We start from the raw sequence: 17,339 nt of genomic DNA, 5'->3' as shown, positions 1-17,339 counted from the left end.
CTGTCCCCTCCACTGCGGGTACCCTCGCCTGTGGGGTGGGTAGGGGTCCTGGCTTGGTGGTCTCCTTTGGTGGTTGAAGTCTGTCTGGGACCATGGCCGATCAGCTTGGGGGGGATGCCCTGTCTGCAGGCTCATTTCTCAGGCAGGTATGTGGGAGTTCAAAAAGGAGCCCATCCTTGTCCCTGCTTCTGAATGACCCCACCCCAAGCCAGGCTGGGGTAGAACCTGCTGGATGCTGGGCAACCCTGCTAATTGCTAAGCTAGGGCAGCAGGGTGTGGCTTGACATAATTACAGCTTGTTCTGTTGCCTCTGGCCCAGCTCACAGGAGAGGGTGTGAGGAAGCTGCAAGCTGCAGAAGGCACACATTAGCACAGCAAATTGGGCCTGTTTGGCAGCCTCCGGGCCCCTGGGAGGGACCCAAGTCCAGCACTGCCTGAACCGTCTGCTTCCGGGATGCCCTGAATCTCCAGAAGGACCCATCCAGGCTCAGCTCCCAGGTATCCCTTTGGGGCTGGGGTGTAAGTCTTACAGCGGCACCTTGAACCAGCCCTTCCCCACTTCAGGCCTCAGTTCCCTCAGCTGTCCAATGGGGTGAGGCCTTGCCTGACTCTTGGGGGAAAGAAAGGGATGTACTTTGTGAACTGAGGAGCCTGGTATCTCACCCCTGCTCTGGCCCCTTTCCAAACTTGGGCCTTCCTGGCTATAGAGAGAGAGTGACCACCTACCATGTTGTCCAGCCCCAGGTGAATTTCCTGGCCTTCCTAGACAGCAGGCCACGTACTTGACAGTAGGCCAGAGTCCCTTGGGCCCGGATCTGAGTTCTGATTCCTTTACCTACCAGGTCTGGACCTTAGGCCACTTTCTGAGCTTTTCTGAGCCCAGGCTGGGTGGGAGTGGCAGTTGTAAAATGTGTCTGTAAATTCCTTGATGCATCCCATTGGGAGGCAGGGGCTATGTCATCTTTTCTTGCCGCTGGATGGGCTTTGGTAGCAGCTTTGACCAGCAGAGTAGGGTAGAAGTGTCGCTGCGTAACTTCTGAGCTGAGGTCACAAGAAGCCATGAAGCACCCACATTATTTGCTGGAACATCTATGCTGGGGCTCTGAGCCACCATGTGGGAAGTCTGACCACCGTGAGGCCGCCATACTGTGCAGAAGCCCAAGTCCCACGTGTGAGCACTCTGGTCAGTAGTCCTTGATGTTGAGTCTTCCCCACCCAGACACCAAACCCACCAGTGGCCAAGCCTTCGGATGGTCCCCAGCCCTAGAGTCTTCCCAGCCGAGGTCTCAGTCATTGGGAAGTAGAGGTAAGCTGTCCTCACCGTGCCTTTCCTGAATTTCTGACCCACGAAACCTCTGAGCATATCACTCTGTTTGGGGGGATTCTTTACCTAGCAATAGCTAATAACCAGAACAGTGGGATCTAAATGGGGCAATGGATGGAGAGTTCTTCCCAAAGGGCTGAGCTTGGAGAGAGGCTATGAGTCTGGCTGCAGAACCAGGAAGAAGGAAGATGGCAGCTGAGTGGGTGGGTCTATAGGCCCTGGCCCAGCTGATGAACCAATATGGTTGCCACAGATATGCTCCCCTTAAGGCTGCTTCTCTCAAGCTGAGAGTCTCAGCCCAACAACCAGAACTCATGTGACTAAATGCTGCTGTCCTGCAAAAAAGCTCCCACACCCAAAGCCCAGGGCTAGGACCAAGCATAAGTCTTCTGTTGCTTGTGTAGGACAGTAGAATGTAACATTGTCACCTCCCTAGTTTGAGGACCTAGACCTCTATTAATGCAACCTAAGAATACCTTCACTTTACAACCATGTGTCTAAGTTGTACTGACTGTAAACTATAATCCCTCAGTTGCTCTTGTGCTGCTGAGTCTCTACAATTCAGCACAAATTGGTGCTACATCCAACCTGTCTTGTGGCTACTGTGGCTGGGAAGACATGTCATCATCACTCTCTAGCAGGTGATCTTCACTGAGAACCCTTTGCTTCCACTGCTGGACCCCTGGGTCCTCCTGGACATGGCTCAGTCACCAGGCCAGCCCCATCTGCCTCTGCAACCACTCAGCTCTGAGGAAAAAGATGTGAGCATGTGGGAAGACTCTCCCCTAAGTCAGGGGCCAGGAGGTCTGGGTTCCACACCTGCTTCTCGCCATCACCTCCCTCCCCATCACCTTCTCAGGAATGAGATCAGAGATTGGGCAATGGGGAAGGTTTCCTGCCTGGAGAGGCTCCCCAAATAGGTCTTGGAGGCAGGGCCCCAAAATGAGGGAGATGTGTGTCTCCTGAGCGCAATCTTTCCCTGGCATTAGGTCGAGGGACATCCAACACGCACGGTCGGCAGAGCAGCCCTGAGCTCTCTGCAGAGGCAAAAGGCGTGTGCTCACTTCTGGCTGGCGTGGGGCATGACATGCCCTTTCTGGCCTGTCCAGGGTAGCTTAGCTCCTTGGGTTCCTCCACTCCCAAGTGACCAGGGGCCAGAGTCTGGCTCAGGCCAGACAGCCCACCACCCTGCAGTTCATATTTCAGGCAGAACCTGGACTTGGAGCCAATTAAGCTTTTTCTCCCTCTTGCCCCAAAGGAAATTGCCTTCCCATCATCAACTCTTAATTACCAGATGGGACGACTGATATTTTGAGGACAGTTAGGGTGAGGTCTGTCTTTTCCCAAACTCCCTACTGTCCCCTCCTCCTCAGGCCCTCCCCTGTCTGGAGCCTTCCTCTAATTTGGAGCCACTTAGAAAAGACAAGGAAACCTTTAAAGCTAAGAAGAATGTCTCCCGGAATGCCTCCTGCCTGTTTTATAGCTGCGGCCAAGAAAGCTGGCAAATGCATTCATGCTGCAGAAGCACGACAGCTACATCCTGTTCAAGGGGCCTGTGGCCACAGCATCCTGCTGTAAAAATAGCTGTGGGTTTCATGGCTGAAGGGGGAGGAAGGGGCAGGATTTGTCTGCCCAGTGGGCTGGGAGTGGCTTGAAATCAGAAAAGCGAGCCCCCGAGCTGGGTCTTTCACTGGGTCCTGCTTGGGCCTTTAAGATCACCTCCTGACTGGCCGCTATCTGAGCAGCTCTGTCCCCTCTGCTCCCACCTCCTGTTTGACCCTGGCCGCTCATGTTACACACCTTCATATCTGAGCAGCTCTGTGGGCATGCCTGCATGTTCCACACATTCACCGGCTCTTCTCCCAGAGCAATGACAGTTCCCACTGTATACTCCTCATCCTTCAAGGCCCAGTTTATGGACCTATGAATGGGTGGTGGCACTCAGTCTGGGTGCCCTCAGTCTTGGAACCACACCTGTTTTGGCTACTGCTGCGCCTGCTGTGTTTAGCACTCAATCAGTACTCCATAAACATTTGATGAATGAATAAACTCAATGTATATTGACTGCATTACTAAAATGATCCAAATCCAAGGATTGTCAGATAAGTTCTCAGTCCCCCCAGAATACCCACTGTAGGGCCACAGTACACAATCAGTGAGCATTCGCCAATTTGAATTGCCTCTGCTTGAGAAGTGGTGAGCTCCCTGTCACAGATGGTTTATGAGCAAGAACCACTTGAAGGGGAGGCTGCGACTCTAGAAGAGCTGTAGTGCATCCAGTAGCATCTAGCAGGGCCCCCATTAGGCCTCTGAGATCCCTTTGGCCAGAAAGTCTGTGACAACAGTTCCCCACACAGAAGGCCCGTAAGAACAAACACTTGGGACCTTGCCTCTGTGGGGCCCCTCCGTGCTCAGAGAGGCCAGGTGAGGGGAGGCTGAGGGCAAGGGGGGTAAGACCTGAGGGCCAAGGAATAGGCAGGCAGTCCGTGGTCTTCAGAGAGGAGGTCAGAGAGAGGCAAGATCCCAATGGGAGAGGGCAGGGAGGGAGACCAGGGAGAGCCTCTGGGAGGAGGTGAGAGGGGGTGGGAGGTGGGAGGATGGACAGCAGGGAGGGAGGGAGCATGTGATGTGGGCAAAGGCTTGGAGGAAGGAGATGCAGGACCCATTTGGAAAACAGTGAAGATGGTCAAGGTGGTGGCTGGCCTGGGGGAGCCAAGGGCTGTGCACCTGAGGAACGGGGGACAGTTCTGCTGACCATGAGAGGTTAGAGGGGAGAGGCTAGGGGAAAGGGGTCAGGTTGCCTGGCCCACCTTGATCCCATGTGGTCTGGGTGACTGCTATCAACCTGCAGGGGGTGGCCATTGATCTCTTTCAGGCTATGTTGCTCATAGGGTCTCAGGTTGCCCTCTGGAAAGGGGGGTGCTCTTCATAAGGGTCTAAGTACTCCTGTAATTCAGCCAGGCTGAGGCTACTGACTCACAGGAGGCCCCTTGCTGGGGGCACAGACCCCCAGGGATGTCTCTGACCCCAAGACCTGGCCATCACCGCATGGTCAGTTGAGCCCAACAATGTGACCCAGCGATGCTAACAGACTTGCCCCAGCCCCACCTGGCTGATGATGAGGCTGTCAATTTGTAAAGGGCTCTGAGCACGTGGGGAGGTCTGCACTCCAAAATCCAGGCCAGCAACTCCAGAGGCCACCTCCTTCCCCATGGCAGTTTCTGGGGCCCAGGTGGCTGACCCCATTTCTCAGATGGGAAAACTGAGGGTCTGTGCTGCCGAGTGGGGTTACCTGCCAAGGAGAAGGTAGAACTGCGTCCTCCCCGCTGAGTCCCCCTTGCCCCAGGGCCAACTGTTTCCCAGCCCTCTCTCCCAGGATTTCCATGGTCTCCATCAGTTTCTGTGTAGCTTTTCCTGCTTTTGTAACGTGAATGAGAAGGAGGCCAGGGAAGAAAACCCTGACGACTAGTTTGCTGAGCCCGGGCCTCATGGTGGCTCCTTCTCATAGTGCTCTCCTCCCGGAAGGCCGGTGACACTCCACTGCATTAGGACTGTCCTAGGCCCCCAGGAGCCCCTCTGTGGTCTGGGCTGGTGATCCCCAGAGGCAGGCACTTAGAGGCATCCAGCCCTTTCATGAGGGTGCCTCTGGGCAGCAGGCAGCAGGTGTTAGCCCAGGATGGCATGTCTCTCCCCACTCAGTGAGCCAGAACCGGGAGGCCCCAGGGCCAGATGCACCAACCCGATCCCCGCAGCTGGCGCAGACAGTGGGTGCCTCCACACAGGCCCCAAAGGGGAAGGCACCTGCTGCTCTCACACTGCCCTTCTCCTGAAGCAGGTCAGGTGGGACTGGGGCTGGAATCCAGGGCTCCTGCCCCTACAGCAGGTTTCCCTCTCACCCCAGCCTGCTGAACACCTGTGGAGCAAGTGGTCTGTCCCTGCCAGAGTCAGCTCAGCAGGAATGGCTCAGGGAGGGGAGCACTGGGATGAGCAGAACCTTCTGGAAGTTTCCTTCTGAATGCATTACAAAGCAAGGCTCCTCCTGGCACCATCACTTATCAGCCTTGGGGGAGTGATTTAACCTGTGTGTGCCTCAGTTTCCTTTCCTGGAAAATGAGGTGAGAATTGAACATGAGAACATGTACTTTAGAGCACAGCCTGACCTTGTGTTTTATAAATGTTAGCTGCAACTCTTTCTATCACTGTCACATTCCCTCCTCCAAGGCAGGGATCAGCTGTACCCGGGCCTGGAGGCTTGAGGCCTGCTCCAGGGACAGTTAAGCTGTCCAGCGCCTGGAGACAAGTGGGCTCCCTGCCTGAGCCCAGCACTGCCGGCCTTGGCAGCCGATCAGACATGCTAGGCCCCCATGGGAGCCAGCTTGGCTGGACAGGCAGGGGCTGCTGGACCGCACAGGACACCTGGGGGCCTGCCAGGGACAGGTGCAGGCTCCACTTGGCACATCTACTGGAGAGTTCTTGGGCTGTGCCGGGCCTGCTGGGGATGGGCTGCATCTGGGGGTAAGTATGGCCAGAGTGGGAAGGGGATCTGATTTTTCAATTTTCCCTTGTCTCCATTTTTCCCTGAGGGTCCTGGCTGGGGTGGGTAATGGCAGCACTGATAACCACAGGGCAATAGTCCTATTGACTGGGGAGCCCGGTGGGCCAGGCTGATGCAGAAAGCCTCTCCACGAGCTGAGCAGGGGGTCAGGGGCTCCCTACTTGTCAGATGAGAGGACTGAGCCTTCTAGAAGATTGTGTCCCACCCAGAGTCACACAGCTTGAGGGGTCAGGCCACGTTGCAGCCCTGAGCTTCCCCAGCTGGCATGGGTGGCCCTGCCTCAGAGCTCTCCTGACCCTGCATGGCCCAAGGCCAAGTCTTCCTAGCTGTTCCCTGGCCTCAACTTGCTGTGTGCCTTGGCCAAGCGCCCCCTTCCTAGGCCTTGGTCCCATGGCTCCAGAGATCCAGTTGGCCCAGTATTGGTGGGCAGCCCTGTGGCTTGGACAGTCCTGGATCCCACAACCCCACCCACTCTGAATGGCCCCTAACAGGTGCCTGGCAGGGAGGCCCCCATCCTGTCCTTTGTCACCTCCCAAACCATAGTCCAGACCTGGGACCCTATTTAAAGAGCCATCCCTGAACTCCTCCAGCCCTGCTGCGGTGTGAGGAGCACTCTAGACCATGGTAGGCTGGGCTGCCCTGCCTCTTGACCCTGACCTCATTCCTCAACTCCGACCTCATCCTGTGATCTTGATTTCATTTGTGATTCTGACCTTCACCTCATTGCCTGAACTCACCCTGACTTGACCTTGCTCCTTTCACTGTCATCCTTGACCTTGACCTATGTCGTCCCTAGTCCCGAGACCTTTTCTTCACCCCTGATGTTATCCCCATCCTGCCCCCCCCAGGGTGCTCTTAATGGGTAGCCAGCCCATACATGTATATCTTAATTTGGGGGTCTGCTTTCCTGGACTCAACGGGGGCTGCCAAGGTGAAGGGGGGAACAAGAAGACGAGGGGAAGGAAGACAGGGTGGGCCAGGCTTGGAGGTTTCATGGCAGAAGTGGTGCTCTGCTTTCATGAGCGACATAGTTGTTTTGCTGTATGGGGGTCAGGGTCGGTATTTCAGAACAGCCTGGGCCCTGTGACGCCTAACTTGGGTCCTGCTGGTCTTGCTGTAGGGTCCTTGGGCCATGGGTACCTGCCCTGCTGCCCTCCCTGTGCCACTGGGCTCCAGGCCCTCGGGTGTGCCTGGGGGTTCTCAACGGCACTGCTCTTTCAGGCCTCTCTCTCACAGGCCCTGGCCAGTCCCTCCTGTGAAAACTCTGTCACCCCTCAGCTCAGAAGCCACCTCCTCCAGGAGGTCTGCCCTGAGCGCCCCAGGAGCCTATGGGCCTTCTCCCTGTTCTCAGCACCTGCCCCTCCCTCAACCCTCTATTTTTGGTCAGTCTCCCAGCTCAGCTGTGAGCTCCTTGGGGACAAAAATGGGGCCTGATTCAGCTCTTGGTCCCTGAGACTGGGCATAGGGCCTGGCTACCGGTCAGCAGCTACCTAATAAATGTCCTGATGCTTTGAGGTAGGCATTCTCTTGGTTTTATAAATAGGGAAAGTGAGGCTCAGAGCGGCAAACGGAGGCTGTGAGTTGCCTTCACATCACAGAGGCTGTGAGCTGCACAACCAGGATTAGATCTCAAATCTGGATGACCCCCTTCTGCCCTGAGGTGTCCCTTTAGGGGGATTTTTATATCCTAGCACATTACAAAAGGGAATTTCTAAGACAATAGGTCTGGAAAAAGTCCCAGCTGGGACATCAGAGAAAACCATCCCTTCCTCCTTCATGAGATCCAGGACAGGGCCTGGCACACAGTAGGGCAATGTTTCACAAGGTGAACCTGAGAGGCTGGGGCAAGGCAGGGATGGGGGATGCTGAGAGGGCAGGTCTGAGAGAAAGGGCAGGGTATCCCACAGAGAGAAGTGATTGTTTTTTATTAATCAGAGGAAAATGCATATGTAATTACGTGAGATGGACTCCACAGGGAGGTTCCTTCCTTTATGATGTCTGAAGGGATTTATAAATATTACAGAGGTTTTATGGCATCATAATGTCCTGGCTGCCCTGCCAGCCCCCTTTCAAAGGATTATTGGAGACAAAGCACCCAGTAAAAGCTAATTATGAGCCAGCCCGGTGCTGCTGCTCCTGAGGAGAGCCAGGAGCCCAAGAGAAGTGGGGGCCAGTGCGGGTCGGGGGACAGGAGGGAGCTGAGAAGAAGAGGCCACACAGGCATTGCAGAGGGCTGAGGAAGCCGTGCTCTGCAGTGGGGTAGACAGGGGTCTGGCAAAGAGGCTGGTACAAGCTGAGATGGTGGCAGGAGCTGGGGTGAGGGACGGGAGCAGGAGTCTGTGTCTGTGGGGAACACCCCTTTCCACCTCTGTGTCGTGAAGCCCAGGCTGTCCTTCCCCCAAACTTGGCCATGAGCCAAGTCCAAGACTCCCTGCGAGGGGTGGGGGGATGTGGTGCTGACTGCTGATGGAAAGGTCCCTTGGTGGGTACTGGGGACAGAGAGATTCCAGCGAATGTCCAGTAGTGAGCTCTCAGGCACCATGACATTCTGAAACGTGTGGAGGCAGGAAGCCTAGCTGAGAACCCCCGCATTCGGGGGGCTGCCTACTCTACCTGATGCAGGGATCTGGCCCTCAGCTCCAGACAGCTGTTTCCAAACCAATCCCCACAAACACAGGGGACATGGCAGGACAGCGTGGTACCTGCCATGGGCGGACACCCAAGACTGCCGAGGAGGGGAGAATCAGGGGAGCTCTAAGGTGGCCCAGGGGTCAGGGAAGGCTTCTCAGAGGCAGTGGCAGAGGAGTCAAGCCTGAAGGATGAGGATTCTTCCAGATGGGAGGCCAGGAAGGCATTCCAGTAGCAAGGACAGCAGGAGAAAATGTTGGGAGAGAAGGAAGGCAAAACAGGCTCGGGCCAGAGCGGGGGGTCCTAAGCCAGTGGGGCAGAAGCTCCAGGGGAGGCACAAAGGACAGAGCTTGCAGGGCTGAGGGGCCCAGGTCTCCTGAGCACCCTGGGGCAGGGTGGCAGGAGAGGAGGGGACCTCATGCAGGGTCTGATGCTAGCAAAGAAGCTCCTGTCTGCTCCACAACCCGGGTGCTGACCACCTGCCTATCTTCCAGAGCAAGGCATGGGGTCAGCCCCAGTCCCTGGAGGTGAGGATGCCACTATTCTCAGCGGCTGCCACAGTGTGCAGGGTCCCTTCCCTCAGGAAGCAGCTGTCTGGCCCCTGGGGCAGGTGCTTCTCAGGCTGGGGAAAGGCCCTGCTTATCCTCAGGCATCCTTAGGAACCATGTGTGCCTGAGAGTGGGCAGTGTCACTCAGAACTGTGGGCAGCCACTGAGAATAGGCCTGACATGAGGCCTGGTGGGGGACACGGGAGAGCAGCGGGAAGGGCTGACCTCCGGAGGGAGGGTTTCTGCAGTACCTCACCTGGCCCTTCACAGGCACCAAGAAGAGCCCGGAAAAGAGCGGAAGGTGGGGCCAGCTCCAATGTGTTCTCCATGTTTGATCAGTCCCAGATCCAGGAGTTCAAAGAGGTTGGTCAGTGCCCCTGATGCCATTTGGGAGGATTCATGTAATGCTTGGGAAGGCATGGGGTCCCTGGGGCTGAGGATGTCGCTATTCTTAGAGGCTGCCAGTGTGGCCGAGAACCTGGAGATGTGTCTTACTGTCCTTGGCCAGCCCCTACCTCTCTCTACCAGAGTCTTTGCTTGCTCTGTGACCTTGGGCAAGTCCTTCCCTCTATGTGCCTCAGTTTCCCTCTCTGTAGAACAGGGTTGCTTGAGCATGAAATGAGGGAATGCATGAAGCCGGGCAGCATGTCAGCACCCAGTAGGAGCTCAGCGTAGGTTAGCCTCATTCTCATGCTGGTGCAGTGCTGAGCTGGGCGACTCAGGGCCAGACGGGTCTGCCCTGAGGTTGCCCAGGCAGCTTTGCAGGACAACCCCTGGGGGCAGGGCCTCTGGGGAGGGAAGCTGGGTTTGGGTGAGCCAGTGTGTGGCTGCTCCGTGCCCATGTCTCTACCAGGCTTTCACCATCATGGACCAGAACCGGGATGGCTTCATCGACAAGGAGGACCTAAGGGACACCTTTGCTGCCCTGGGTGAGTGACCAGCAGGCGGAAAGCTGGAGCTTGGGGCAGAGCAGAACCCAGGCCGTCCAGAAAGCGTGGGTGAATGGGGGCTGGGCCTAGGCAGCAGATGCCATGGATGTGAAGAGGGGGTGGCTACCTGGAAGGTCAGGGGAGGCTCCTGGGCACTAGAGGAGACTCATCCAGAGAGGGGGGGCGTTTCAGGAACAGGAAGAGCTAGTGCAACGGCCTGGCATGGGAGGGCCTGTGGGAGGAGGGGTCCAGAGAGCAGGGAGAAAGGCCACCCAGGGCAAGAGCCTGGAGGCACTGCAGGGCTCAAGGCTACTGGGCTTCCCCTGCCAGTGGAGTCTTACACTCCTAAGGGCCCAAGCAGGAGTCCTAAGTCACAGACAGGTAAGGGGTTCAGGTCCAGAGAAAGGGGCATAACCAAGTCATATCTGGACTGAGTAAGCACCTGGATATCTGGTTATCCACTGGGATCAAGAAGAATCCCAGTCTCCACCTCCAGGAGCCAGCTGACCCCCTCCTGAGGGACATGAACCCCGAGACTCAGGTTCTCCAGCCCCTATGCACCCCAGTTTCAGCTTCTTTGGGCCTCAGTTTCCTCATCTGTAAGATGGGGATAGCCACCAACTTGCTCTCCTTTCCAGGAAAGCTGACGTGATGGGGGCAGGTGGTCAGGCTGGAGACAGCCTGGTGCTGACTATGGCCAAACGTGCTGCCTCCTGAGGTCCCCGGGCAGGATCACAGGGCCTCAGGGCTGAGTGGGCATGGGTGGGACAGTACAGCGGGACACCCTGCAGGACATTCCGTGGTCCCAAGCTCCGCTCTCTGGGGCTGCCTGCAGGTGGGGTGCCCTCGGACCCTCGCGGTGTTCCGGGTGTCCCAATGGCCCCACCCCCACCCCACAGGCCGAATCAACGTGAAGAACGAGGAGCTGGACATCATGGTGAAGGAGGCCCCTGGGCCCATCAACTTCACTGTTTTTCTGACCATGTTTGGGGAGAAGCTGAAAGGTGAGTGAGGTTCCAGGTGGCCCAGGGCAGGTCGGGCGGGCGGCTGGGCCCTCCATGCAGGCCGCAGGGGCACGGTGTAGCCCCTGGACTTCTGCTTTGCAGGACAGCTTGGTGTCTACCCTCACCCACCATTGGGGTGGGGCCCAGCCTGCCTCCCTGCCCGCAGTGACGGTCTCCTGGGTTTGAGGATTCTGTGGTCAGAGGGAAGGGCCAGGTGGGGCCGTGGCTGACCTGGGAGGCTGGTCTTGCTGCCACCCCACCCCCAGACTGCCCTTGCCCAATGCCTCCTGTGGCCTCGGCTAGAACTGGCTTCCAGACGTGGTCTCTCACTGACCCCCAGGGTGACCTTGGGCAAGGCTGGTCTGCTCTGCACCTGCTTTTCTGTCTGTAAAGTGAGGGTGGTGTTAGTTCCCCAGGGCAGCTGTAAGAAATGACCACAGGCTCAAGGAAAGAGTGACTTTCTCAGTTCTGGAGGCTAGAGGTCTGAAACCTGGCAAAGTCGTGCCCCCCCGGAGGCTCCAGGGAGACCCCATTCTTTGCCTCTTCCAGCTCCTAGTGGCCACACGGCCCCCCTCTGCCTCTGTGGTCACACTGCCTTCCTCTCCTGTCTCCCTCTACCTCATTCTTACAAGAACACTTGCCACTGGATTCAGGGCCCACGCGGATGGTCTCCCCATCTTCAGAGGTTTTCCTTATATCCACAAAGGCCCTTTTCCTTATATCTGCAAAGGACATTTCCAAGGTTCCGGGGATGAGGATATGGGCCGTTTCCATGTGCCACCATTCAATTCACCACAGGGGTGATCCTACCTAATCTGATCCACAGGTTTTATCTGACAAAAAAATCGTAATATTGTCATAGGTCATGCATGACCTGCTGTGAAGAAAATTGCCTCCACACACAATGTCCTGGCGACCCTAGAGCTAGACGGAAACCAATAATTGACCTGTGGCCTACCCTCCTGTGTTAGAGATGAGGAAATGAGGGCTGGAGATGGGTGGGCTGTGAGCCTGCAGCTGCCCAACTGCCTTAGGAGTGCCATTAGGAGTGCCATTCCCAGGTCCATGGTCATGTCCTTAAAGAGCTCAGAAGTCCAGGGGACTGGGCAGGGGTACCCAACCAGGAAAAGACACATGTGACTCCAGCCATTGACTTTAAAGGGAGGCCCAAAGCTCATATCAGCAGTGGGTGAGCTCAGAGTTTATGACCCAGGGCCAGGAGGAACACAAGCTGCAGCTTTTTCTCACTTCTGCAGGAACACTGGGACCAGGGCCCCATCTGAGCCTGTGGGTGAACTTAGCTGAGCCTGCCTAGGGACGTGCTGGGGACAGGAGCTGGGGGCTGGGACAGGCACTGCCTCATCCCTCTAACTGCAGGAAAGACCCTTTGTCATAAGACTCCCAACAGTGATAGAGGGTGCAGCCAGCCTGCAGCCCAGGTGAAGAGGCTCACTTTTCCCAGAGCAGAGGCCCTCCCTGGGAGGAGGGAGGGAATGACGGCACAGGTGAATGTCCTGATGCTGGGCCTGAGCCCACGGTTCCTGGTCCATGTGCAGCCTGCCCAGCAGTGAGACTCTGGGAGGCTGACACCCCATATTCGCTTCCCACCATAATCCCTACAAGTCCAGGCTGTGAGGGCCTAGAGCTGCCCCAGCTGAGCCTCTGAGATGGGAAGCTCATGGTCCTGCCCTCCAGGAGCTCCTGGGCTGGCAGGGCCAGCTCTGTGCCAGGCTTGGTCCCTCTGGGCCAGCCTCAGAGATGCCGATGACTCGGATACCATCCTGTCCTGGATGCACGTCAGTGTGATGGGGGAGACACGGCTGGCCCTGACCTGGTCCGATAGGCAGGCGTAGAGTGGCCGAATATGCAGGGGGCTCTGGAGGTCCAAACTGTTGGCTTCAAACCCTTCCTCCCCTCATTAGTGGGGACTTCAGCCAACTAACAGAACCTGTTTGAGCCTCAGTTTCTTTGACAAACTGGGGACATCAATACATGGGGACATTCTGGGAGTTCTATGGGATTAACTCTGAAGCTGCAGGTTCCAGAGCCCTCAGACGTGTTTGTGGCCACGACTGACTAATGTTTGTCAAGATCTTTACCACTGATGACACATTATCTCCTCTGATCCTTGGAGGTAGGCAGCAAACTCCATCATTGACTCCATGTCACTGATGACACAGCTGTGTGACAAAGGGGAAAGAGCACCAGGTCGGGGTCACCAGGTCACTTACTGTCATTCACACAGTCGGTGAGGCTTTGGGTGAGACCCCTCCTCTCTCTGGGCCTCAGTTTCCCCATCTATACAATGGGGGACCTGAGTATTCAATCCCACTATAGCACTAGAGTCATTTCTTCTAATGACATATTTCCCCAAAGCCTACACTATGAAAAAGTCATAGAACCAGAACTTCTCTGGCGGTGCTGCCTTGCTCCCCCCTTCGCAACTCCCCTCTACATCCAGGTGGTACACAGACTCCAGCTCTGGCCTGGGCAATCTTTCAGACCCATCCAGTGCCACTGCTCAAGCTCCAACCTTCAACCACCAAGTTCAGCACTGTTTCTCCTCCACCCACACCCCTCACGCGCACCTTGGGTAACAAAAGAGCTCAGACTTGCCCGCCCCCTCACTCATCATGCAGGAGCATCAGCTGTGAAAGCTTGGACAAGTCACTTACCCTCTCTGAGTCTCCATTTTTTTCATCTGCAAAATCGGGTCAGTTGCCAGGAGGGTTAAGCAGATAGGAGGTGCTTATCCAGGCTATCCATGTACAGTTGTGCAGGCTGCTCATAACTCCATGTGGCACCCTTGGCTATTACTCATATTCCTTGTTTCTCTGAAACCTCCCTCCTCTTGCCTCAAGTGGGCTTGGCGCTCACTGAAGTACAGATTGGGGAGGAAGCCCTTGTTGCCCAAGGCAGGCGCCAGGGGACCCAGCCCCACTCCCAGCCCCTGCCTGTCCTTTTTACCCCGGCACTGTTCCTGTCTCGTGCATGTTGCTTCTAGGTACGGACCCGGAGGAGACTATTCTCCATGCCTTTAAGGTGTTCGACACGGAAGGGAAAGGCTTCATCAAAGCTGATTTGTAAGTCTCCTCTGCTCTCTGATTCAGTTTTGCTCTCTCTAGAGCCTCAGATGATGAGCAAGCTGGGGTGACATAAGGGCGGGGGTGCAGCACAGTCTCCTCTCCTGCCCAGGACTCAGCCAGCTGGACCAGTGTCTGGCCAGGAGCCAGGAGCACTGGCCTGCCAAGCTCAGCCATCACTTGCTGTCCCTTGCCCTCTCTGGGCCTCGGTGTCCCCATTTCCCTGTGGAGGTGTACAGGGGGCGTGGGTTCCCCAAAGGAGGACCTCCTGGTGGTAAGGGCAGTGCGGGGGTAGAGGTGGGCCTTGAAGGGTGATGAAGTGTTGCCTAGGCTGGGGCACTGAACATTCTAGGTACAGGACACAGGGAAGAGTCAATGCTTGACGTGTGGGGGCTGGTGAAGAGCGGGCTATAGCTGGAGGCTGTAGGTGGATGTGGGTTCAGTGAGACTGAACATGGGGATGAGGCAGGGCCTGTGTTGGGGTAGCTCACGCACCAGGCCCTGGATCCCAGGTCTGCCTTGGGAACATGGGAGAGCCTGAGAAGAAGTTAGCCAACATGGAGGCCAGCCTGGAGGAGGAGAAGGGAGGGTTGCAGCCTCCACAAGGGCCTTGGTTGTCAGGACAGAAGGGAGCGGGTAGGTAAGTGAAATCCCCAGAGGCCAGGGCCAGTGGGCTACAGGGTTCTGGAGAGAAGCGTGGGCCAAATGTCAGCCACCACCCGAGTGGGTGAGGAAAGGGAAGGGGGGGCCCCCAGGAAGACCCAGCTTGGCTGGGAAGGCAGAGAGTGAGGTGGGCAGCTAGCTGGTGGGCCACTGGGCTGGCACCACAGAGCTGGGGGCCCAGATGCCTGCTATGCCCAGGAGCCTGCACCCAGTGAAAGCACAGGATGAAGAGCCAATGGTTGTGGCAGGGGTGGCCTGTCCGTGGGCTGGGTCACTGAGCCCACTGCTGAGCTGTTCCTGGGCAGTCCCTTCAGAGCCCCCAAGGCTTTACCAGGCCTATGGGTGGCCATGGGCAGGCAGGATTTCTCCTCCAGGCACAGGCTTCCTTGCCAGTTACTGAGTTTTGCTCCTATTAGAACCACGGCATCACGGTGGTGGGGTGGGAGAGGGCAGGACAGGGCAGGGGGAGGTGGGGAGCATCTGTCTGCCCCACATGTTATCTCCGTCACCCACCCTCAGCGTTGTGAGTCACGCACTCCCCGGGGAGGGGAGGGGTTGTTGAGGGTTTCTCCAAGCTTCAGGTCCCTCCTTCACCCCTTCCTCGGGGCCTGGGGTTCACATCCCAATCTTGGGGACCAGGGGAGGCACTGGGGGCACCCCCTGTTGCAATCTGGACTGGTCCCTCTACTTCCACCCACCTTCACTCCCACCAGCATGAGGCGGGGTCTGGAAAGGACTATTTGGGAACCCAATTTGGGAACCGAAGATACCACTCCCGGGATATGGGACTTGGAAGACATGGCTGCCTGCCAGGCAGGCCACAGAGGAGGCTCTGGTTGAAATAGTATGAAAAGTCCCCAGCTTAGATTTGGAAACTGTGACTATCCTGCAGTAGCATAAATAATGGAAAATTTGTGTCGGTCCTTAGGAGGGCCTGCTGTTGCTGGCACCATAGGACACCATGGGTGCTCGGGGCCCAGCTCAGCCCTCTGATCTGTCTGGGCCCCCGTGGGGCCCTCAGAGCTCCTGGGGGCATCAGCCCCTCACATGGCTTCAGACATGGCTTCCATACCTCCCCTTGGCCTCTCCTTTGGACCAGTTGGCTGCTTTCCTGGACGCCCCCTGGGGGACAGGCCCACCTGCCACTGCAAATCATCTCCCCTCCTGAGCCCGTTTCCCTCTCTGTAAAAGGGGGTAATGGTACTCACCTGCCAGGGCTTTGAGGGGCAAATGGCCTGTAGGCCCAGATGCACAGGGACAGGGCAGGCCTTCTGGCCCTGTGGCTGAATGCCAGCACCGGCATGCTCTAAGCCCTCTGCAGACGTCAGGGAAAATCTCAGCTGAACAAGCACTCCATCTAGAACTAAGGCAACGAGGCTCCCCTCAGTGACTTGGAGGTTCCTTGTTAATACACAGTGGGATGTCAGAGAGGACCCCAAAGTCATGTTGGGGCCCCAAGACCACTTCATTTGGTTCCCACCTAATGCTGGGAGAAGAGTCCATGTCACAAGGGAGGAAACTGAGGCTGAGAGCTGAAGTGTCCACTTGAGACCACATGGCCATCAGGGGGCCATAGGGCCAGCCCCTGGTTGGTGTCCTCCTGATCCAGCCCACCTGCCCTCATCACCCCTGGGATTTGCCCAGTGTGGCCCTTCCTCTGAACATGGCCCTTTCTCTCCCTTGGGCAGCATTAAAGAGAAGCTCATGACTCAGGCAGACCGGTTCAGTGAGGAGGAGGTAAGTGGGGGCTTCTCAAGACTGCCCAGTGCTGCTGAGAGCCCTCCTAGGAGGTGCAGCCCAGCACAGGCCCTTCCAGCAGCCCCTTCCCCCGCAGGATCAGTCTCCTTTAGATGCTGAGATGATGCCTCCCTTGATTCCTTGGATGAGAACAGGGATGAGCGGGGGTGTCTGGGGACTCTGGCCTGCTGGCGTGGGCTCCGTGTCCTACCCCTGAGGCCTCCATCTGGAGAAAGGGAACAACATTCTGCCTGATGCTCTCAGATGACCCCCTGCTCTGGCCCCAGCTCGGACCCGGTCCAGGCTGACTCCTGCTCCTTCCCCAGATCAAGCAGATGTTTGCGGCTTTCCCACCAGATGTGTGTGGCAACCTGGACTACAGGAACCTGTGCTATGTCATCACGCATGGCGAAGAGAAGGACTAGGAGACCAACGATCTCCCCCCAATCACAGGCAGCAAACCTTGGGAGGGGGGGTGACTGCCAGGGAGCCCCTGCAGCCAGTGTGTGCAAAGAAAAGGCTCCCCTTGCCCCATGGGTTGGGGGCTAAGCAAGAATAAATAATGCTAACAAGGTCTGAGTTTTCGTGATTAATGCTCCAGTTGGGGAGAAAGCTAAACATTCCTGTGTTGTTGGTTTTTCCAAAACTTTTTACATCCCAGCTTTGCTCAAATGTTCTTGATGAGCTGATGTTTAGAACTAATTGACAGTCTTAATGATCCCCAGCTGGGCCACAGGACATTGCTTTCATTTATGAAGCTTTTATTGAGAATCTAGTGCATGCCAGACCCAGTGCCAGTCCCGGGGACACAGAGATGAACCTGCACTGTCCCTGGGCTGGAAGATCATAGAATGAGAAGAACAAGAAC

At 56.7% G+C, this 17,339-nt stretch overlaps 1 protein-coding gene across 4 annotated transcripts; it reads left to right on the top strand.

The window, feature by feature from the left end:
• The first annotated feature begins 345 nt into the window (after positions 1-345).
• Positions 346-17,045, top strand: MYL10 (myosin light chain 10). 4 transcript variants are annotated; one of them, XM_036998730.2, is made up of 8 exons: positions 347-498; positions 1,220-1,306; positions 9,326-9,418; positions 9,909-9,984; positions 10,884-10,988; positions 13,993-14,071; positions 16,423-16,471; positions 16,798-17,045. In XM_036998730.2, the coding sequence occupies exons 3-8, from the start codon at positions 9,383-9,385 to the stop codon at positions 16,894-16,896; spliced, it is 444 nt and encodes a 147-aa protein (XP_036854625.1). In that variant the 5' UTR covers positions 347-498; positions 1,220-1,306; positions 9,326-9,382; the 3' UTR covers positions 16,897-17,045. The 4 variants fall into 4 exon arrangements, with proteins under 4 accessions (XP_017527747.2, XP_036854625.1, XP_036854626.1 ...); XM_017672258.3 differs by lacking the exon at positions 1,220-1,306 and having other exon boundaries at positions 346-498; XM_036998731.2 differs by lacking the exons at positions 347-498; positions 1,220-1,306 and adding an exon at positions 5,789-5,839.
• The last annotated feature ends 294 nt before the right edge of the window (positions 17,046-17,339 follow it).

Source organism: Manis javanica, chromosome 10 (assembly GCF_040802235.1).
Source record: "Manis javanica isolate MJ-LG chromosome 10, MJ_LKY, whole genome shotgun sequence".
Lineage (NCBI taxonomy): Eukaryota > Metazoa > Chordata > Mammalia > Pholidota > Manidae > Manis > Manis javanica.
Note: the sequence above shows the minus strand (reverse complement) of the source record. Positions and strands in the feature narration are given on the sequence as shown.